General features: G+C 40.5%; 1 protein-coding gene across 1 annotated transcript in view; it reads left to right on the top strand.

Moving 5' to 3' along the window:
- Positions 1-1015: 1015 nt before the first annotated feature.
- LOC133388510 (glutathione hydrolase-like YwrD proenzyme) overlaps positions 1016-24446 on the top strand; it is a 43014-nt gene continuing 19583 nt past the window's right edge. The window contains exons 1-4 of the mRNA XM_061634475.1: positions 1016-1112; positions 3669-3822; positions 14624-14775; positions 15916-16124. Of these exons, the coding sequence (XP_061490459.1) occupies positions 1016-1112; positions 3669-3822; positions 14624-14775; positions 15916-16124 (612 nt within the window). The remainder of the gene's footprint in view (positions 1113-3668; positions 3823-14623; positions 14776-15915; positions 16125-24446) is intronic.

The raw sequence follows: 24446 nt of genomic DNA, 5'->3' as shown, positions 1-24446 counted from the left end.
GCACAGATTTAATAGTCTTATGCTCCCTCCACCTCAGGGGTAAGGTGTATTACTTCACTTACTTCAAAATGTGGGCCAGTCATGCTGCATTTGGGGCCCTTCTGCTCATTCTCTTGAGTGGAGTCCTGGAAGTCTGCCCCAAAGACCGCTCTGAGAGTACCACACCTTCCTCCTTCTGAAAGGAAGGCTACCCTGGTCTCCTGCTGGGAGGAAGGGCGGGATATAAATCAAATAATAAATAAATAAGGACTCCTTTCTTGGGGAGGGGACTGCTTCCCCAATGAGTAGCTGCCCCTATTTGCTGGATCACTGTGGTTACCTGAAGGAAAGGCACTTTCATATATGCAAGTGAGTCCTGTTGCAGTGTGAGGTTTTTGTTTTTGTATGTGCTGATGTGCTCCATTACATCGAGAGAATCTGAATATGAGTCTTTGGACCAGGACATAGAAACAGTCTAAAGCCCAAATTTGGCAGATTCAAAAGTCAAAAGCCTTTTCATACTCAAAATACTCGGATTTGAATAAGATGGTATCAGGATGGCTTTGCATTTTACACAGCTGAACTTTTGGTGGTGAAACTTAGATTTTTGTTTTGTGAAACTGCAAACTAAGTTTGTTCAGGCACTTGAATTCTGAACCAGGAAGACAAAATTGCTAATTTAATTAACAATTGTATCACTATTGTTGAATTCAAGGGAGGCTGGGGGTAAGAATGATTTTGATTAGGGAGTTCAATTTCACTTACCAAACAAAAACAAGGGATTTACATAAAAATGTCACAACATGATGTAACATCAGTACACTTCTGTGTAAGCTATATAAATACAACTGTTTCAATAAAAATAGAGTAAAAGAAATATTGATGTGTAAAATCTGCAACTTGAGTTTTGCAAAACTTTGTGAATTTTTATGTGGTCTATTTGCATCTTATGATTTTGGGATTCACATTTGTTTTTGTACATTAGCTTCTTCTTTAATGCACTTTCTTTTTTGTGTTAAATATTGTTCCACAAAGGATGTCGCATCTTAAGTTCTGTTCTCGGAGATCTCCACTGGTTTGCAGTAGTGCTTGTGTTGCATCAAGCCAGCCTCTTGCAACAAATATTGGCCTTGGTAATTAGTTTTATTTCTCCTTTAATGGGTAAAGTCTTGATTTTCTTTTGGAAGTGGTGTCTGCGGTTCAGTGGGCTGGGTCCAGACTACTTTAGTGGCTCTTTAGACCCATGTGTCTAATTTGGGGTGTAGTCCTGTACTTTAGATCTGCTGGCTGAGAGGCTGTACCATTTGGTGGAAGCCTCACTATGCCAGCACAGCCAGTTGCAGCCTTCCCAGGGCCATGCCAGATAACACCTTGGATACGCTGGTGTAACGTATTGCCAGAGGGGCTGTTCAGCTAGCAAAGATAACACCCGCAGAACTACTGAAATGGAGCAGAGTCATGGTGGGATGTGGATGACATTGACTTCAGTAGGACGGGGGAAAATAAAAAACAGCCACACTCAGATTGATAACCACCCACCCACATTTCTACAACACAGCATGTTGGGGAAAGCCGATGTACACCAGTTTGCAGCACTCTGCCACCAGTATATAAACAAGAAGACCATAACTCAGATGACAGAAAATTCCCTGCCCCTAGACACACACACTATGCCTCTACACACACACTGTATGGTATGCTTTAAAAGAAATGGGGGTGCCACAGCATCTGATTGTCCTGATGCACAACCTATACTCTGGACAAGAGGCTACTGTAAGGACAGAATATGGAGAAACCGATTGGTTCCCCATCGGAAAGGGTGTGAGACAGAGGTGTATTTTATCAACCTATTTAATTAAACTATACGCAGAACATATCATATGGAAAGCGGGATTGGACCAAGATGAAGGAGGTGTGAAAATTGGAGGGAGAAATATCAATAATTTAAGATACGCAGACGATACCATACTACTAGCAAAAACCAGTAATGATTTGAAACGAATGCTGATGAAAGTTAAAGAGAAAAGCAGAACCACAGCTGAACGTCAAAAAGACTAAAGTAATGACAAGAGAAGATTTATGTAACTTTACAGTTGACAATGAGGACACTGAATTTGCCAAGGATTATCAATACCTTGGCACAGTCATTAACCAAAATGGAGACAATAGTCAAGAAATCAGAAGAAGGCTAGGACTGGGTAGGGCAGCTGTGAGAGAACTAGAAAAGATCCTCAAATGCAAAGATGTAGCACTGAACACTAAAGTCAGGATCATTCAGACCATGGTATTTCCGATCTCTATGTATGGATGTGAAAGTTGGACAGTGAAAAAAGCGGATAAGAGAAAAATCAACTTGTTTGAAATGTGGTGTTGGAGGAGAGCTTTGAGTATACCATGGACTGTGAAAAAGACAAATAATTGGGTGTTAGAACAAATTAAACCAGAACTATCACTAGAAGCTAAAATGATGAAACTGAGGTTATCATACTTTGGACACATAATGAGAAGACATGATTCATTAGAAAAGATAATAATGCTGGAAAAAACAGAAGAGACTAGAAAAAGGGGAAGGCCAAACAACAGATGGATTGATTCCATAAAGGAAGCCATAGACCTGAACTTACAAGACTTGAACAGGGTGGTTCATGACAGATGCTCTTGGAGGTCGCTGATTCATAGGGTCTCCATAAGTCGTAGTCAACTTGGAGGCACATAACAACAACAGACACATAGAAACTATCCTACAACTATCTACTTTAAGCTGTACATTCTACTTCAGCGTTCCCCAACATGATGGCCTTCACATGCTTTAGGCTATAACTTCCATCAGCCCCTGTTGGTACAAAGGCTGATGGGAGTTGTAGTTGAAAATATCTGAGGGGGTGAACTATGTTGGCAAAGCCAGCACTAAATCTAGTAGTGCATTTTGTGTGTCTGTTAAAGTCAAACCAACTATTTATAGCAGGTTTTGAGCAAAATTTGAGAACTCACAAAGTTTGAAAATCAAAAGCTTTTGAGGGCTGTCTCATGATGTCTCAATGGAAATCAGTGGAAACAGGAATATCCTCAGAATTTGGGCATAGCATCTTTTATCCTGTGAAAAATGAAATCTCCCTCTTGCAGGGAGGAAAGAAACTGCTCCATAACAAGTAATTTAATTTTTTTTAAAAAAAATCTCATATGTAAGCTGTACATCTAGATACAAGCTAGAAGTTACAGCTCTGAAAAGGCAATAAAAGTGTATGCTATGAGAGTCAGAGGACTTTGTCCTCTTTCCTTTGCTTATACACTGGACATCTCTGTAGGAAACGCAAGTGAGTTTTTACCCAAGTTGTATTTGGCTGTATAATTTGAAAATTAACTTGCAGGTGAGTGATGCATTTGAATGCATCTCCAGTTTGAATCTTGCATATCTCTCCTGTGCAAGTGCATTTTCAAATGTTATACCTGCTGCACAAAAATAGGAAGCGTAACTCACATTCCCTCTCTTCCAGGATCCAGTTTGCATACAAAGCCATTCTCTGATCTCTTCAATTAACTTTGAAAAGTAGGATCCCCATGTATTAAATTCTTAGGATTCTGTGATTCCAACAGTTGCTAAGGTGGCACTTACTATTTTCGTTTGCACGTCATTTTTTTTAACTTGAAAGAGTCTTCTATCAGGTTCTGAATAAGCTTCTCTGTTGCAGATATTTTAAAGAATGGTGGCAATGCTGTAGATGCAGCTGTGGCTGTAGCAGCTGCTTTAAATGTTACTGAACCGTGCAGTACTGGCGTAGGTGGAGATTGCTTCTGCCTCTATTATGATGCAAACACTAAGCAGGTACATGGTCTCAATGGAAGGTAAGTACGAGAGAGAGAGACGGGGGGGTATTCATTTATGTCCTGTGGTAACTTTTGCACCTGGGGTTTCCCTCTTTGTAATGTCTACTCTCCCCTAACCACTTTTTATTCTTTTTGCTGCTGATTTGAGAATAGGAGCCAGGAAATAGGAAGAGTAAGATAACTCTTCTGTGAATGGAACCTAGGTTGTTAGATGAAGAGATGTCACTTCCTCTTCTGACATTATATATATTATTGCAGGTGATATCACTATGGGAAACAGGATGCTAGACTGTTACACTCTTTCCTGGGGTTAAGCCCCACTAAACCAGTGGGACTTATTTCTCAGTAAACGTACATAGAATTGTACTGTGCAGATGGACCTTTGGGCCGATCCATTAAGAATATCCCTTACTGTGTTCTTATCAGAGAACCAAGTCTGTGTATAATAGGGTCACATTTCCCTTGACAGGATAATGCGGTTTTAAAATATTTTAAATCTGTTTTTATATGGACAAGCCTGCTCTGTACTGACTGCCAGTGCATTTCTGAGCCCTCTGTAAAGTCATGGTTTTCAGCTTTTAAAACCTTTAATCATGACTACGGAACCTGTGGCTTGCGAGATGATGTTAGACTCTGGCTTCCATCAGCCTCAGCTAGCCTAGCCAATGGCCAAGGATGATGGGAGCTGCAGTATAGAAACAGTTGGAGGGCCACAGGTTCCCCACGCATGCCTTAAATGATTTTGGCCCATGCTGCTTCAGGAACCACCTTCACCCCTACTCCTGGATCCATATTTGTCACTAGAGGCCCAGGTGACATCACTGGCTAGAGTGCCTTTTACCAGCTGGTAAGACAGCTGTGGATGTTTATGGACCGGGATAGCCTGGTGACTGTTGTCCGTGCACTGGTAACCTCCAGGCTGGATTACTGTAATGTACTCTATGCAGGGCTGCCTTTCAGGTTGGTTCAGAAGCTGCAACTAGTGTAAAATACAGTGATGTGACTGCTCACTGGGGTGGGATATTACCAACATGTTATCTCGCTGCTGAAAGAATTGCACCGGCTGTCCATTACTTACCAGGCCAAGTTCAAGGTTCTGGTTTTGGTGTACAAAGCTCTATGCAGCTTGGGACCAGAATATCTGAAATATTGTCTTACCCTTTATATACCCAGTCGATCACTGTGCTCTGTAGGTGAGGGCCTCCTGCAAATACCATCTTATTATCAGGAGGTCTGTTCCCCACAACGTAGAAAGAGGACCTTTAGTGTTGGAATTCTCTCTCCTTAAATGTTAAGGCAGGCACCATCTTTTCAGCTCCTACTGAAGACCTTCCTCTTTCAACAAACCTTTTAAGTAGAAACCTTATCCCAGTCTGCCTGAGCTGGAGCTGCTTTTCAAGAAGTTTTGTTTTAATATGTTTTTAAATATGTTTTGTTTTCTTATGTTTTAAAGCCTTTTGTTTTTAAGATGTTTTATAGTGCTTTTACTGTTTTGTTTTGTTTTGCTGCCCTGGGCTCCTTCTGGGAGGAAGGGCAGGATATAAATTTAATAAATAAATAAATACCAGTCTGCCTGCATTTTTAAGGTTAGCAGTTAGAATGGCAGGCAGTAAGGAGAGACCATTTCCTACAAATAGCCCATGGCTTTGGAATGTACTGCCATCTGGGTTCCATCAGGTGCCATCATTATAGGCCTTTAGGAAAGCCCCAAAGATCCATTTGCTTCACTTGGCTTTCTGTTTCATTATCACTTGGTTGGATGGCTGTAGCTTTATTTTGTGTTGGATTTTAATATTTGTGGGCTGGCTGTTTTGTGTGTGTGAGTGTGTGTATCTGAAAAATGTATAGAAAACTCTTTAAGGTCTCTAAAATAATTATCAATAAAATATAGATAAAATCAGTAAAATATTTAAAAACTAATATACATAATTAACTTATATGTCTGGGTAGGCATACTGAAATAAAGTTTTTAGCAGGCATCTAAAACAATAAAGCAAGGGTGCATAAGTTCCATATAGTGAGGATGCAGAGCGTTCCAAAGCATTGGTGCTTCCATACTAAAATAATGACTTCTCAGGAATGCAGAATGAACATTATATGGCAGTTATAAAAGTGCAAGTTCTGCAGATCAAAGCAGTGAAATAGGCACATATGGGGCAAGGCAATCCTGGTCCCAAACTGTTGAGGGGTTTATATACTAATAGGAAAACCTTGAACTTGACATGACAACAACTTTTATTAATTAATTGTGGTTCTTTTTGTATTTTTTGTAAGCTGTTTTGAGAGGCTTTTGCCTTTCAAAGTGACCTAGATATATCTTAAATAAATAAAAATTGTGGACAGCTACATAGATTTTCTTAGAACTAGGAGGCAGACTGACATATATTAATGTCTAGTTTGTGGCATAATTATAAAGCAATTTAAAATATTGGATGTATCTGTTGAAAACTGACCAACTCTTTTAGACTTTTTGATCCATAAAAACTGTGTATTCAGTTACAGATGACTGCATGTTTGGAACTATACTTCATCTCTTTATTCTTGAATAATGTTTCAAGATTCTCATTCTGTGGGGTTCATAGAATTTAATGCTTTGACTTTGCTTTACAATAGAAGTAGCAAAACTGCCATAATTATGATGAATGGGGTAATTGTAGAGACACACATTTATTTATTTATTATTTGATTTATATCCCACCCTTCCTCCCAGCAGGAGCCCAGAGCGGCACATACATTGCAAAGACCCTGGAGCATGCTTCATACGCATTGCTCTCCAGTGTGGACTCCCTGTCATTGAAGATGGGACCATCCACTGACAAGAGTGGAAGGCAGGTTTTGCCCCCATCATAAGAGTGTACTCAAGCGGAAATATACTTTTCCCTCGATGAATGTAGGGCAATCACTCAGGGTTGTATCCAACAAAGTTGTCCTATTAGAGCAAAGACTTCCACTTGTGTAACAGAACTTACCCTCCCTCTCCTCCCCCTGTGCCCCCCCAATCTGTTATGGGTTTTCCTTCCATCCTCCAAGCAGATTTTGGGAAGGGGGCTGCAGGGAGAGGAAAGGGAGGGGAAGTTCTATTGCAAAAGCGGAAATCAGTGCACTAATGGGATGACTCTGTTGAATACAACCCTCACTTGGGGGAGGGAGATAAAGTAAAAGAGTGAAGCTGCCTTATACTTGGTTCATCTGGCTCAATACAGTCAATAGGCACTGACTGGCAGCAGCTCTCCAGTGTTTCAGACGGGTCGCTCCCAGATAGTTCTACCTGGAGATACTGAGGTTTAAACCTGGGACTTTCTGCATGAAAAGTAGATGCTCTACTACTGAACTATGATCCTTCCCTTTAGCTGGGAGAAGCTAACCCTGCTGTGGTGAACTGAACAATTAAGAACCAAGTCTTTCTCTATTTGCATAATTGCATCCCTGAGTTCTTCTACTTCTTGGTCACACTAAGCCCCTCTTCGTATATATGTCCTGCAGTGTGGGACTTGCTTTGGGTAGGCCTTTCCCATGTAATTCGTAGAATCATAGAGTAGTAGAGTTGGAAGGGGCCTATAAGGCCATCAAATCCAACCCCCTGCTCAAGGCAGGAATCCAAATCAAAGCATTCCCGACAGATGGCTGTCCAGCTGCCTCTTGAATGCCTCCAGTGTTGGAGAGCCCACTACCTCTCTAGGTAATTGGTTCCATTGTCGTATGGCTCTAACAGTTAGGAAGTTTTCCCTGATGTTCAGTCGAAATCTGGCTTCCTGCAACTTGAGCCCATTATTCCGTGTCCTGCAATCTGGGACGATCGAGAAGAGATCCTGGCCCTCCTGTGTGTGACAACCTTTCATGTACTTGAAGAGTGCTATCATATCTCCCCTCAGTCTTCTCTTCTCCAGGCTAAACATGCCCAGTTCTTTCAGTCCTCATAGGGCTTTGTTTCCAGTCCCCTGATCTTCCTTGTTGCCCTCCTCTGAACCTGTTCCAGTTAGTCTGCATCCTTCTTGAAGTGCGGAGACCAGAACTGGATGCAGTAAAGATGAGGCCTAACCAGTGCTGAATAGAGGGGAACTAATACTCCACGCGATTTGGAAAATATACTTCTGTTAATGCAGCTTAGTATAGCATTTGCCTTTTTTTCCAGCCACATCGCACTGTTGGCTCACATTCAGCTTGTGATCAACAACAATTCCAAGATCCTTCTCACATGTTGTATTGCTGAACCAAGTATCCTCCATCTTATAACTGTGCATTTGGTTTCTTTTTCTTAAGTGTAGAACTTTGCATTTATCCCTGTTGAATTTCATTCTGTTTGTTGTTTTTATGTGCCTCCAAGTCGACTATGACTTATGGCAACCCTATGAAAGAGCTTCTGTCACCAGGTGCAGGCCCTCACAGCCAGCTCCAATACAGAGTGGTTTCCTGATGACAGAGATGGAAGTTCTGTAGACCACAGCAATTCCTCCTGCCCCGTCCCTGCAGTCTGTGCTGGTGTTGCACCGAGTATCCAGGTGGGCAAAATTGGGTCAGATCAACTCCTCCAAGGTCGCCCACCCAGGTCTTGGTAATGCACACCAAATCGGCACCTTCATCCACAATCAAATCATGGATGAGAGTGGTCATATTGTGTACTGAACTGGCGTTAAACAACAACACACACAGGCCTGTGCACACAACAGTTGAGCAACAAAGAACCCATCCATAACATCCATTCTGTTGTTTACAGCCCAATGCTCCAGCCTATCAATTCCCTCTGAATTTTGTTTCTGTCTTCCACGGTATTAGCTGTGCCCCCCAATTTTGTATCATCTGCAAATTTGATAAGCATGCTCTGTACCTCCTCATCCACGTTGTTAATAAAAATGTTGAAGAGCACTGGGCCTAGGACTGAGCCCTGTGGTACCCCACTCGTTACTTCCGCCCAGTTTGAGAAGGAACCATTGATAAGCGCTCTTTGAGTATGATTCTGGAGCCAACTGTGGATCCACCTGATAGTTGTTCTATCCAGCCCACATTTAGCTAGTTTGCTAATCAGAATATCATGGGGCACTTTGTCAAAAGCTTTGCTGAAGTCGATATATATATATTTTATTTTTTTTATTTTAATATTTCTACCCCGCCTTCCAGCCAAAAGGCTCTCAAGGCGGCTTATAAAAGAGCACCAGTATAAGAATACACCAATAAAACAATATCAATAAAACATCAATAAAACAATAAACAATAAAAACAATACAATTTGTAATACATTTCAAAGTTAACACAAACTACCTCCCCCCTCACTTTGGCAAAATAGGTATTATAGGCATTGGGCTACTTTGCAAGGCTAGCCACACTGTTTCAGTAATAGTCCTATCCCCATAGTTCTGGGAATGGCATGGCCCTCTCAGCCCGCAGAAGCCGGGGCTCCCGCTTATGATGGCGGTGGGACGGTGGTTCTGGCCCTGGAGCCGCCGGTTCGCCTTGTGAGGGTCCCAAAGGTGGAGTCCGATGGGGGAGGGAGGAAGAGTGAGAAGCTGCTGCAGGCATTTCCTCACCACGGCCTTCCTGCGTCCACTTCTCCTTCTTGGTGCTGGAGATGACGATGCCTTCTGCTTGCTCCACGCACTTCTTCTGGCTGGGCCTGGAGCTTGCCGAAGGACTCCAGGTGATGGGGATGCCGCTGCCTCCCTTGCAGCCTTCGTTGCTTTCGATTTTGATATGGCCGGTGCTTGGGGAGATGTACTTGACGGACGCAGCGTTGGGTGGGACGGCAGCTTGCCTTTCGCTGAGGCAGGGCTGTTGTGCCTTTCCCTCAGTTGCCTCCCTGGACAGATCCTTGGGGTCTCGGCCTCTGTCGCAGGGAACTTGAAGCGGCAGGGAACCTCCCGTGGGCTACCTTATTCCGACTGGCCGGCCGTCCTCTTTGCCCTAAAGGCTTCAGTCCACAGCATTCCCACAGTCTACAAGGGAGGTTACCCAATTAAAAAATGAGATAAGATTAGTTTGGCAAGATTTGTTCTTCATAAATCCATGTTGGCTCCTAGTAATCGCTGCATTGTTTTCAAGATGCTTACAGATTGACTGCTTTATAATCTGCTCCAGAGTTTTTCCAGGGATTGATGTTAGGCTGACTGGTCTGTAGTTCCCCAGTTCCTCCCTTTTGCCTTTTTTGAAGATAGGGACAACATTAGCTCTCCTCCAGTCATCCGGCACTTCACCAGTCCTCCATGATTTCGCAAAGATAATAGACAGCGGTTCTGAGAGTTCTTCAGCCAGTTTCCTTCAATACTCTAGGATGCAGTTTATCGGGCCCTGCCGATTTGAACTTGTTCAAAGTGATTAGGTATTCCTTGACAGTTTCTCTGTCAATCTCATGCTCCAATCCTGCCCCTTCTACTTCATGTTTCCCAGGAAAATTGACACACACTGTTCAAATGCATGCCTCTGTAGCATGGGAACTAGTGCCATACTCTTTCTGTATGTATGTGTGTGAGAGATGTGTCTAAATGTAAGATGGAATGATAAGAAATAAGGACAAGATGTGAAGATCACGTGTTGCCCCGGAGAAACAAAAACTGTATGTAGACATTCAGAAGCTTAACTTATTATTTCACATTCTCAGTTGTACTGGAAAGTATTGTACAGATTTATTATTTTTGCCCTCACAACAGTCCTGTGAGGTAGGTCACTATTATTTCTACTTTGTACATGGGGAATTGAGACTCAGAGTAGGTTAGGATGGCCATTTACACCTGGCCCAAAAAGAGGACAAAAGAACACAATTTACATAAAATATGCGTATTTATATATATGGATGCAAATCTAGAAATAATTTAAATAGAAATGGATACATCTCGATTATGGCCACACTGTGACCAGGTGACCTCTGTCAGTCTGCTGTCCAGGTGGTGGATGAGCTGCTTAAAGTCTTCTCTAGAGTTCAATTCTTAGGGTTCTTTGTCTTTAAGCCGGACTCTAACAAGACAACCCTTCAGACATCCTTCAAATAGGCTGAGGACTGACCTGTGCCAGGTCTTCAAATAGAGGACTCTCATCTGTAAAGTAGGATGCATGGCCACCCAAGACTAGATGAATTGCTCAATGCCACACAGTGAATTGAGAGCACAAGTAAGGACTTGAATCCAGGTCTTCCAGATTGAAGTCCAGCTTTCTATCCACTGGACCATGCTGACAACTATGGGATAGGATAGCTAGCCCTAGCCTGAAGCACAAGAAAGGGCTTTGGCAGGCAAAGATTGCAAATGGAGAGTCATTAAAGTGAGTGAACAAGCAAGAATGAATAACATTTATTTCAGTCATAGACCAGCCAAGTTTATATAAATACCATACAGAAATTGCATTTTACAAAAAGAAACCACAAGATGATAACATGGGAATAAAAAGAGTAATTAACAATTAAAATACTTGCTCCATGTCTAGTATCTTTTTCCTGCAAATAATGGCAGCTGCACAAAATTCGGCTACCATTGGATTACAGTCGGCTAACAGGAAAGAAAGATAACCAGCTTCAGAATCCTCTGGAAGTGCTTGTATGATAGGAGTAATAAAAACATGGCGGAGATCTCGATAAAAAGAACAATACAGAAGACATGCGCTATTGTCTCTACCTCCCCATTCTCAGATGGACAGACCCGTTCACAGTGGGGAATTCCATTATATCTGCCCTCAAGCAAAGCGGAGGGCAGGACATTTATAAGCGGAGGGCAGGACATTAGCAAGAATTCAGGTTGTTGCCACTAACTGCTACTAGAAAATAAGCAGATGCAATTTTTCTGGGAAGGGGAAGAAATCACTTGAACTGAGTTTCTCAGTGGAATCTCACATATGTAACGAGACTCAATTTAGTGTTTTTGTTCAGGCTTGTCACACTTATCACAAGCCTGTTTCATTATATACAAACGGTATTTGTTCAGTTTTTGTGTGTGTGCCTTCAGGCTTGTGTGTATAATGTTGCTTTATTTTTAAGATGACCTTGATAATGATTTTGTGCAAACATCCTGGTGGACAGAGAGTCTGCAGTTCTGGTTTCGTTTAGGGAGGGCCTTTATTTTAACCAAGAGGTCAGAGTCCAGCTTTGCACCTCATTTCCTGTTATTTTTTGTTATGATTTTCCTAAATATGCATTCTGTTGGAACTTTTCACTAATGCAGAGGAATAGCTGTCCTTCCACAGTAGGTCTAAACTGAATATTAATAGGAAGATGCTATAAAAGGATGGAATCGGCTCCAGATGCTGTTCAGTTCCTGCTGAGTTTGACTATCGGGGCAAAGGGCAGGACATGCTGTAACTCCTCTATCTGATTCCCCCCCTTCCCAGGAACCTTTCACAAAGAAACAAGAAACCATTTCAGATGCATTTTTAGCTTGTTTCCAGGAGTTATCTTAACACATTCTGCATTGCAATTTAACAATCCCTATTTCCTCTATTTGGGCCCTGTTAGAGCAATCTAGTTTGCATTTATCCTATACTGTCTTGCACTGTCATTTTTTTCCCTAGTGGTGCAAATATTTTTGGCATCTAACATTGCTGGCGCCTTAGTGAGAATTTTAAATGTTTACGTAAAATCTAAATGATATGTAAATTTTCTCATAACTGATTTATTTTTTAAAACTGCTCTTTATTCCATCCTTCGTCTAAAAAGCTGAGGGAGACATATATAATTCCTCCCTTTATCTTCACAACAATCTTTTATGTAGTAAGTTAGGCTGAAAATAGGAGCAGGTGAGAAATTCAGTTCACATTTAATACTGAATGGATCAAATCCACACTTTCTGAAACAAGATGAGAACTGAAGCATAGCCATGCTTCGAAATTTGCATTTATCCAAATTTTGTGATGCAGTTTTCCAGCCAAGCAGTGTTTACAAAAATGCATATATTAGGGGAAAGTATGCATGAAATTAGTGAAATATATTAGTAAAAAAAGAAAGCATTATTTATTTATTTATTTGTCATGACATTTATATCCCACCTTTCCTCCAAGGAGCTCAAGGTGGTGTATGCTTCTCCTTCTCCCAGTTTTATTGTCACAACAACCCTGTGAGGTAGGTTAGGCTGAGAGACAGTGACTAGCCCAAGATCACCCAATGAGCTTCATGGCTGAGCAGGGATTTGAACCCTGGTCTCTCCGGTCCCAGTTTGACACTCTCTAACCACTATACCACACTGGCTTGCACAAAGTACTTGTGAAAATGTGTACATTAGTCAAAACTGCATACATAAATGTGTTTAATAAGAGAAATTCACACTAAAATACTGAAGAGCTTTCATGAGGATCTTTGAAAAAACAAATTGCTGCAGAAATGTTCAGAACCAAATTTAAGATTGAAAAAATGCAAAATTGAGAGAACTGAAATTTACAGATCCTTCCATCCTTAGCTGAGACTCAGTATCAGTCAACCATTCTGGGCTATTTGCCTAACAGTAATAGTCAGGCAACAGTCATGATTGCCAGATCAAAGTGCTGCAGTGACAGAACAAGCTACACTTGGCAGAGCATTCCCTTCTGAGCAACATTTTAAAGCAGGGATGGGAAATGGTTTTTGAGCTCAAGGGCTGTATTCTCTCTTGGCGAACTCTCTGGGGACCTCATGCAGGTGATGGGCACAGACGAGATAAAAGTAGGCCTAGCTGCCCAACACACAAACCGCACACCCTTCTGAGTTTAGCTTTTAGCTTTTTTCAAACCTAATTGCCGGGGCAGCATTGATCTTCCTGGAGAGTATAGCTGGGGAGGGAATAGTTAACCATCCGTTACCCACAACAATTAGACTTGGGGGGAAAAGACTTCTATTGGAATCAATAGACGATTTGTTTTCAAGCTTCAGCTGTTAGACTTGAAAAAGTCTCTTGGCTCAAACAGAAGGCTTTTTTCAAGCCTAATTGCACTGGGTGAAGGGACAAGGTGAGGAGGGGACACTGAGGGTCAGGCATGGTGTGTGTATTCCAGGGCTGCATCTGGCCCATAGGCTGGCAGTTCCTGACCCCTGTGTTACATGTATAGGAGCCCTTTCAGGGTCTGGAGTAGGGATGGAAAGATCTGTCAATTTCGGTTCTCTCAGTTTCTCACTTTTCTAATGTTATAGTCCTCTACATTTCTGCAGCAATCTGCAATTTTTTTTAAATCCTCATGAAAATTCACCATTTTAGTGTGAACTTTTCCAAATAAAGACATTTTTGTAGGGAGTTTTGACAAATGTACACATTTTTGCAAGCAATTTCTCATCCCATCATGCCTTTTTGCATGTTATTTTCACTCATATATTCATTTTGATGCACACGTTCCCTTAATATATGCATTTTTATAAATATTGTTTAGTTGGCAAACTGCATCCCAAAATTCTAATAAATGTGAATTTCGAAGGATGGCTGTGTTTTGGTTCTCATGTTGTTTTGGAAAGTGCGAATGTGATAAATTCTGCTTGAAATGCGAACTGAATTCTCACCATCCCTAGTCTGGAGCTAACAATTCTAGTTCAAAGGGTTAAGAACATCTGGTTGTGTGCTAATGCGATACTCAATGAATGTAATATGTTGAGAGCAGTGGGATGAAATGAACAATTTTAAGAAGAGAGATTGGTTGATGTATCTAATAAGAGTTTCTGGAAATGAGAGTTGCTGAATTTTGGCCAATGATGAATCAGTTGGTGAAAATGTCCTGGAAATTGGTCACATTATTTAGGTTGTTGCCAGGCTTCTTAGAGCTGTTATGGTGTCATGCCAAGCTGACTGCAGTACCATCAATCTTTTTCTTAAGGTCAAATGGATGATTTCTTTTCTTTTAAAATATGCTTCTAATTCTGTTTACATGTGGATGTCTCTTTGCTTTGCAGCGGCCGGTCTCCACAGGCCCTGACCCTCGAGCTGCTAAAAGATCATGGCTTCAGTGAGGCAAATCCACCACCTCCACTACATGCATATAATGTCACAGTACCTGGTGCAGCAGCTGGCTGGTGCGATGCTGTTGCACTGTATGGAAGGAAAAAAGGTGAACCCCAAATGAACATGTGGATTCAAAAATATAGTGCAACCAGAGCTATTTTTGCAGTTTTTTTAAAAAAATGCAACTGAATTTTGCATTTTTAAAAAAGCTGAATTTGCAGATTTGCTTATTGTGCACAATTTCTTTTGCTTCTTCTAGACATAGAGAAGATCAAGTGTAGGTCACTGCACCCCCTTCCCTCCCCCAGCACTAGAAATCTTATTCAGCTTTCCCATTGGCTGCTGAGTTTTTGCCAGGTTGCTTACTTATTTTCAAGTTTATATCATAATGCTGTATTCTGTGTCCATTACAAGATTTCATACATGTCATGTGCTACCCTTGCATAGAATTGAGGAATGTCCTGAATATGCTACATCTTGCAATAACATTGGGCACTATGCAAATAAGTATGTGACCTATACATTTGTGTATTTGTTAAACTTGTATATTGCCTTTCAGCTTTCATTCATAGAGCAGTTCAAACAGGAAATAATAAAGTAACCAAGATACAAGTTTTTGTATTGTTTTGGCTGTTTTAAAACAATGTGGCAAAACCAGAAAGGCAGTACAGAAGGAAAACAGGGTTAATTTTGATAAGCATGATGGAACAAGGCTGTGTTTGCTTGCTTGCAGAAGAGCGGCAGAGAAGGAGATAAGTGGACTTGACATCCTTTGAAAGATAATTCAGTGTTCTTGGACTTTAATTGAAAAGGTCTGCTTTATACGTGGTCTCTATAAAAGTTTAAACTTCATGCAGGATGCAATTGGCTGATATTATTAAGGAGCTTTATATGAGCAAAAGCACCCTCTGAGATAACTAGATCCACTATTCAGTTGGCAGTGCTCCATTTTCTTTCCTCCTCTTTTAAAAATCATGTTATTGCTAAAGAAGCAGCTTTGATCAGGAAGATGTACCTTTTAAAGTGGAGCATCTTGATACAGCTCACTGTCATGATATTTCTTGTTGGTTTGGGATTCAGGAAAAGACAAGACTTCTAGAGGCTTTTACTGGTTCATTGAACATTTTTGTTAATGGGATTTAAGTTTTTTTAAAAGTGGGCTTTGGAAATGTTTTTAATCAGTCGCACATGCATTTCAAATATTCATCTCTATGGAAGATAATTTTGTAATCTTTCCTGATTCAGCTTTCCATGGGGCAGATTCTGCAGCCAGCTATAGACATGGCTGAGAAGGGCTTTCCAGTGTCAGAGATTACTTCCTACCACTGGAAGAATAATATTCACGCCCTTCATACACCTGGAAACCAACACGGAAAGGACCTATTGATTGACGGTGAAGCACCTAATCATGGACAAGTCTTCCGCAATCCATTTTTAGCAAACACTTTTAAGGTAAGCTGGTCTGTCTTAATCCACTCTCTCTGGACAGCTCAGAACTAAATGTCACGATCACAGAAGTTCTAGCAGCAATTTGCGTGCTTGCAGCAGCACATTTTTTCAGCTGTTGCAATTTCAGGAATCATTTGCAGGTATCTTTGGTTGTATCCATGGATGAGATGAGTCGGACATTAGTGTATTTCCTGCAAATGTGTCTTCAGGAACTGTCAGTGCATGTTCTGTGAAAACATATTTTCAGTGTCTGCTTTGGCTGACTGATGTTACAATAACATATTGGCAACCCTTTGGAAGTATGGAAGTGCTCATGGATGAATTTTTGATGTCTTGTGTATTTTTTCTTGATCAATACTTAGCTGCTGCTTCAAAAAGCTTGGGCAATTGCTTGACATTTTTCAGGGCTGACTAAAAAGCTTTCCTTTCAAGTGCTTCTAGAATGTTACACAATTAATCCAGAGCTGCTTGGTGCTTAATAAAGAAACTGGCTAATGAAAATATATTGTTACTTTGAATCCTAGTTAAAGTTTTAACAGTCCTCCAGTGACTCAAAAATGTCTTGTTGGTAACACGTAGTGAATCCTTCCAGATACAGTGATGTTCTTAGATGAGTTTTCCTTGGGGATATATGGAATGCAATGCAATGTGGAAGGAATATTCACTAATAGGCAAAAAACCTTGCAGTTTAAGAATGTACCTACAGCCAACAGATATTTCTATCAAACAAGGAAATTGGGCAGCTCTAGTGAATACACCAGGGGAGCAGGAGACCTGACCTCCTCTCTGAGATATTGTACTGCCCTACAAATTTGTAAAAATGAAAACACAATTTGGGCTGGCCTTTCACATACTAATCCACTTCCTGTGTAGCTTAGAAGAATTTGGTAACATGTGCCTCTGAGTATATGGTGAGCGGAGGCAAGACCTTCAAAGGTAGAGAATTACATTTTTGTGTGTTTGTTGGTGCTCTTCTTACTTTGCTTCTTTCTTGTGTTACTACTGTTTCTACAGATAATCTAACCTAGAAAATTATATTTCTCTCATCCTAGAAATCTGTATCAAATTTATTTTTATTAATTTCAAAGCCTTTTTATTAGTCAATGTCATATGATTGTGAAGACAGCCTTTTGTGTTTCAAATGGGAGGTTATGTTATGTTTCTGTTTTGGCTGCCTTAACAGTTGAATCTGAAACTGAAACTGCAGTTTAGAATCAGACTGATTATAATATGTTGCAATCCCCACAATAGGGGCTGACTGTGAAACCACTCTGGCCATCTGAGCTCTGTCAGGGAAATAGGAGTCTCCTAACAACTCTCAGTATCCTTCACAAATTACACTTCCCAGGATTCTTTGGGGGAAGCCATGACTGTTTAAAGTATAATAAATGTCTGGCATGGGTGTGGCCCTGATTAGCCAAGTCAAACAGCTGTGAGTCCGGCTTTTAGAACAGTGACAGTTGGCTCTTACTGAGCATGCCCAATGCTATAATAGACTTCAGTGTTAAATTTCTTAAATTAATTAAAAATCATCCATGCATTTTTTTAACTTTTAAACTGCAGAAGATGAAGGTCAGTGTATAGGGCAAGGTCAGTAATAGGATTACAAGTACTCTGTGAACATGGCTGATTTTTAATTAATTTCAACAAATTATGAGAGCACTGACAGAAAAAAGTCCAAAAGGGATCTGGGTTTTCCCCCTCTCTTTTTACACTTTGAACTCTCGATTCTCTCTGTTTTGTGTATTGCCATGAAAATTTAGAGGGTTGTTAAGCAAGAGTTTCTGAGTTCAGGACTATAAGGTTTGTAAGGTTTTGTTTTGAAATGAGCTTATGGGAAGCATCAGAATGGTGTGGGGGGTATTTTCAATTTAACATTGCAGAATGCAAAAAATTCACTCTGGCTATAGTATACTCTCGTGGCTATATAATAACTGTGTGGTATCATGGAGCTCAACATACACAAGCCTGTAAAGTATGCTGGCTCAGATCTCAGTATTTCAGGTACACAATTTAATCAATAAGGAGGGGGAAATTAAGGGTCAAACTAGATATGATGCTGTGTGTCATAAAAAACAATACATTAATAAAATAGGTGCACAGGGGTCTACTTTTATTGGGACTGTAACACACAAGGAGGGGAAGTTTAATCCTTTCCCTCCCAGCCATGATCTCAACAATTAGGCTCGTTCTGGAAGGAAGGGTGGGATATAAATTTAATAAAATAAATAAATAATAAAACAAAACAAAAATTGCTGCCCGCTCTGTGCTGCTATTAACCATAGGAAAAAAGCTCCAGTTGACACTAGTGGAGCATTCTCCTCCAAAAGCTAATGGCAGTATGGGGACAATTTTTGCTTGGATCACAGCTGGGGAAGTCCCCCCCCGCTGCATGCTATGGTCCTAATGAAATTGAGATTTAATGCTTCCCTCCCTATGCACTGCTAGCCCAAGAGAAATCAGCCTCCCGCTGTGCCAATAATAATAATAATAATAATAATAATAATAATAATACAACCCTAATGTGCTTTCTAACAATGCATTTGAAGACACATCTAGTTTGACCCTTAGTTTCTGCCTTTGTGTAGGTAATGAAATCATCCTTTTCCTGCTTTGATCTGAAAGGGATGTTGGAAGCATGCCATTTAGGAAGTGGTCTGTTGAACAGAGGAAGGATCAAATCAGGGCAGTGCTCAATGTGAAATAAGGCCTCACACATTCTTTCCCCCTGGCTCTGTCTGAACTTCTAGCAAGGAAGCGAGGCCTGTTGTCTATGAGGATGATAAAGGCTGGAATGAGAAAAGCTTCATGCTATGTAGGGTAATTAGTGGGAAATGGCAGTAATGTACATCAAATTTAATTTTGTTTCCACAGCAATTGAATTTGCTTCCTGGTTAACTTGGTTTTAACAAACATAAGAGATTTGGAGGCCATACTTGGATATTCTTCAGCAGCTTCTCCCTTTTTTCATTTTTCTGCTAATTATAAATGTCAGTATCCTAGCTTAACAAATTATGCCTCTTAACCTTATTGTGGAATTGATGTAATGCTGAAACGTTGTTCAGAGACAAATATAGAAATCAGTAAATGGAACAGTGAGAAGATGGAGTCGAATTCATCACTTATTTTGCTTATTCCCTCCCTCCCTCCCCGGTTTAACTTGCATTAATGTAATTTCATTAACTGATACTTTCAACCAGTTTGGAGTGTTTTTCTCTCCTGCATGTACTTCCTTTTTCAGAGGAGTTGTCTCTACATTCAGAGTAGTGGATGAAATTTATCAGCAGTTTTAAGAGATGTAAATATTTTATGAATGATTAAAATGTTCACAAACCATGGACTGCAGGTATTTTTTGGTCCCCTCCTCAAAGTTGTTCACTCTTTCCATATCCTTCTTGATCCCTCTGTCTTCCTGTCTCTCTTGATGCCAATGGCTAAGCTGCTCTGATGTTACCTTGTATTTGCATTGGTAATGGCATGATGGCCCCACAGGTTGCTATTGACTTGGCTGCTTGTAATGGTATGGAGAACTTGGAAGACTTGAGCCAGGTAGCTAAATGCTAAGGGGACATGGACAGATCTTAGAATTTTAATCCTTTGTTCAACAAATCTAATTACTTACAGGATTTGAATTATATCTTCTTGGTGCCAATAATCCAAATAGTTCCAGAGCCTTGTACGATCATTCTCAGCCACAGCAAGATAGATGAAATGTTGCATTTAATAAACACTCAAATTCCACAGATGTGTCTCTAAAATAAACATAAATACAAAGAGAGCTAACATAGATCCAAAGAGCATGCTTAGTGAGATTGTTTTGAATTTTCCCTTTGAACATCAGACATCCATTCCATATTGCTTATTTATTAAATTTATATCCCACCCTTCTCTCGAAGGAGCCCAGTATGGCAAATGTGTTTATAATAAAATAATACAAGCTCCCTTTTGAAATTTCTCTTGGTTTCAGAAGTGGTTTGCCATTGCTATATATCAGCAGTGGGGAACCTTGTTGGACTGTGTGAAGAAATCCTGTTTGTTTTAAACTGTGTTTTAATGAATATTGTGTAGTGTATCCTGTCAATTTATATTGTAATATACATTATAATGTATTTGATGTGGGAAGCCTTCTGGCTGGTCAGGTCAAGGTTTGTTTCACTGTCACAGAGGGACCTTAACTGACAGCTGAGGAGGAGTTGGAAAAAGAACCCTCAGTATGCAAAAGGATAGAAGATGTGCATACTCTGATTGGTGGTTACAGGTTTAGAATTCTTAATAAGACTGTGTGATTGGCTGGGGCTAGTCTTGAGGAGCCAGAAAAAGTACGACCAGGCTGTGGTCAGTAGTAGGGAGTTAGGGAGTCTGTGTCGGTTGGCACTTGGTGTTCATGGTGGACAGCCAGAAGAAGACAACAGCAGAGGACAGAAGCAAAAGAAAGAAGACCTGAAAGGAAGGCAGAGTGATTTGATGACTAAATATTAGCTGGGGTAGCCAAGTCACTTGGCTCAGGCTGAAGATTTGAAGGGATAACCTGTCTACAGTACTGAGGGAAAGAGCGAGAGGCAGTTTGGAATGCTAGGTTCTGGTGTCTGGTAGGAGAGGAAGATTTCAGGACAGTAAAAACAGATGTGTGTTTTAATAGGGCTTGAAACAGGCTTCAACAAAAGTCCTCAGTTATAGTGCTGGTGAGGGTGGTGTAAATAGAAATACAATCTGGCAAAAGAGTTGCCTCACAGCTGCCTTGGTTTAGTAATAGTAACCACATAAGCTTATGCACTACTTAATCTTGTTAAACATTAACATGGGTGTTAAAAATAGTACCTATATCTGACTAGCCTGTATCCCACAGTTACCAGCGTTATTGGTAAATTAAAGGTTAAAAGGGTATAAGTTATATTAAATGGTGGCAATGGTACAGGTTAAGAAAACCATTGGAGGGGAAGTTGGGTTTTGTTAATAGAATAAGTAAGGAAACACCTCCCCTCTTCCCTCCACAGACTACAACTCCCATCATTCCTGACCATTAGCCATGCTGAGTGGGGTTGATGGGAATTAGGGTCCAACAACATCTGGAGGGCCTCAGGTTTCTCAATCTTGCTAAATGTGAAACAGAACTTCAAAGTTGTTATGATATTAAATGATTTGTGAAGTTTTTGGATTTTGTGTCAGTGTTTCAAGTTGCTTGGACTCAGAATTTCTCACAGAAAGATGAAAGCTCTGAACAGTATGCAAGTTGGTATAAAATCCTGTTTGCATCTGAAAAAATTGGCTGTTACCTAAGGAAGTCCAGGCTTCTGTCCCTGTTCTTCAGTATCTTAGTGGTGGATTTTGCATCTTACAGGAAACTGTATAGAAATAATGAAAAGAGCCTCTGTAGAGCCATGTCACATGAGGTAATTTCCTCCCATTTGAAGCATAGGAAAGCTGCATGTACACAAACCGTGCATTGTGATGGTGTCAAACATACTGTCCAAACATGATGAAACAGAAAATTTTACAAAGCAGTCCCTAGAGAACTCTTTGTTTCCACCCAATAACTTTAGATACTTTGTTTTCACTAGGGGGTGCTGTGTGGGTAAGCAACAATATCTTAGGAATCTACCGTACTTTCTGTCTCAACTAATAATGGGAGCAAATAATAATAATAATAATATTAAATTCCAAATTTTGGAAATCATGGTTTTGAGTGCAACAACAGACAAATATTTAACATAATAAAAGTACACAAATATCACATTTGCACTGAATGGTATATGACTTTCAAGAGACAATATGTTAAATGAGAGAGATTTCCTGTATGGTTTATTTTGCTTAAGCAAGAAACCTTTCGTGAGTTGCTGATTGCATCTTGTTAATTTTTAACGATTTGGTTCCATGTTGTAACCTTTGTACGCAGAGGATGGCACACTGTTTGCTTAAACATGGGGAATAACACATATCTCTTTGTCTTGTTGGTACCAGGATCCAGCAACTTGCTGTCCCTTTTGAATTACTGATATTGAAGTAGCTTTTTTTTCAAATCAGGTCAGGAGTTACAGGAAATTTTCTTTTGTGTACATAAGTACCTAACTGTGCTCTTTGACTTCTGAAGCTACTCATTTACGGTTTACACTATAATTTTAAAGTGACAGCTCACCTTTGCTTTCTAAATGTGTTTCTCACACAAATATAGAAATAATAACCAGTGCATATAAATTATTACATTTTACTATCACATGGAAGATGTTTCTGGAATAGTTGATCCTACTTAAGGCTTGGTTTCATAACCAGGAATATTAGCTCCTCTGCCATAGTTTAAGCATGGCTTCAAATTCTAGTATGGAGGATGAGTGTAAACTAAGGGGTGGGGAATCTCTGGCTTGTGGGTTTAATTGGGCCCATAATTGGTCCCAAATTGGCCCACAAAGCTGTTTTCTTTAAACCACACTCATCTGCCCCACATCCGCCATCATATCTGATGGCAGGTGAAGGAGCAGGTGGAGACACAGCTGTCAATACACTATCACTCCCAATTAAAGGGCACTCCCAATTATGCATTGGCAAGGGAGGCTTGCTCTCATCACTAGTCAGCTGATAGTTGCTAAATTCAAGCTCCCTGGGATTGGCTCACTGATCCTTGCAGGGGCTTGCAAAGAGCCCTGCTTACAACATGGAAGTGCCGACTATCAGCCAATTGATGGCGCTTGAAAGCATTACATAGGGCTCTTTGCAACCATTGCGTGGAGCTCTGAAGTCCCGATGATCATCCCCAACCCTTATGTTAACCATAGTTTGCAGGTTTGGATGATGGTCATCCATAAAACAGGAAGTTAGAGAGGAAACTAGCATGGAATGGGGGGAGTCATGGAGAGGAGAGAGAACCCCTGAGCCTAAGACTCACTCATGTAATACCAAATCGTGGTTTTCTGTTATATATGAACCAAGCCATTGTTTCAGGGTATAATTCTTTCTGAGTTGTTTGGCAACCTGTTTCAGGTGTATTTGTTCCAGCAGGGAATACCAGGTTATATTCGGCACTTCATCCCTTCATCAACTGTCACTTGGCAGCAGCAGAGAAGGGAAGGAAAGGAATGCAAGGCCACTGTATCACTGCAGCTGAGAAATCAGCAACTTTTGAGTCGTCTGTCCTTGAACTTTTCCACCCCAATTGGACATTAGAAGTACTTGTAACTAAGACTTATACTTGAGCTTGTATATTTCCTTTTCCTTCCAAATCCATTTTCCTTTTGTGTTGTGCCTTTTGAGATCAGGGTATGGAGTCTCTGGCCCAATTGGGCTCACCAGGCCTTTTCATTTGGCCTGCCAGGCCATTTTGGCCAAGCTACACCCACCTGCCTAATGCCTGACTTCATATATGACATCAGGTGTGGGGCAGGTAAAGACCTAGCTCAACTGAAAGGAAGTTTATAGGCCCTCCCAATCAGCTTATTGGCAGCACCTACAAAGTGCTTTTCACTTCACAAGTTCCAATAATCAACTAAGTGTGGGGGGAAAAGGGTCAACTGAAAATACTGTGACATCAGGCAATTAAGCAGTGGTGATGTCAGAATATATGTTTTTGCATTTATTTCTTTTTCAGAGATATTTGGCAAGTTTGATTCAGACCATACTGTACAGGTAGTTTAAATTGCCTTATTTGGCAGCTATCATGTGTGGTATCTTGCCATAAAGATTAGGTGATTTTTCTCCATGTCATTCCAAACGGTTCACGTTGGAGAAGAGGGATTTTGTAGTGGGAAAATTGCTTGGCCTGTGCAGTTGTGACTAATATCTGGAGCGTTGAAACAACTTCAGTATAGTGATTCCATTGTATGTAGTGGCCTATCTTCTTGCAGAATGTGAGGTCAATGTGTAGCTGATATAAATGACCAAGGATTTTCCAAGAGAGTCATGACACCATTTTTGAAGAGCTCATTATTTTGGTACCTGTAGTTATTTTGAATGCTAATTGAAACAAATGTGAATGCATGTGCACGTCGTGAGCACACACACAGTGTGCGTGGTTATTTTCTAATAACTAATGCTAGTTTCTCTTTACATAGGTTCTCAGTTATTCATCACCATCTTTTATTGAACATCATTAATTTTCAGAAAACACTCCTGGAATAATGACACAAATACCATTTTTACCATCTACAAAGGAGTCTACAAACATTTTTCAAGTCTTGTATATTCCTTTGCTTATTTCTCCGTTGATTTAAATGCACTTTCAAAGCTTTCCGTCTGGTTAGTTAAATAATGGCTCAAATTACTTGTTGATCTCAGTCTAGCCTATTTCAATCAACTTGAGTACTGGACTGTGACCCAAGATGATGGTGAGATCTATAG

This window comes from Rhineura floridana, chromosome 7, assembly GCF_030035675.1.
Source record: "Rhineura floridana isolate rRhiFlo1 chromosome 7, rRhiFlo1.hap2, whole genome shotgun sequence".
In the NCBI taxonomy this organism is placed as follows: Eukaryota; Metazoa; Chordata; class Lepidosauria; order Squamata; family Rhineuridae; genus Rhineura; species Rhineura floridana.
Note: the sequence above shows the minus strand (reverse complement) of the source record. Positions and strands in the feature narration are given on the sequence as shown.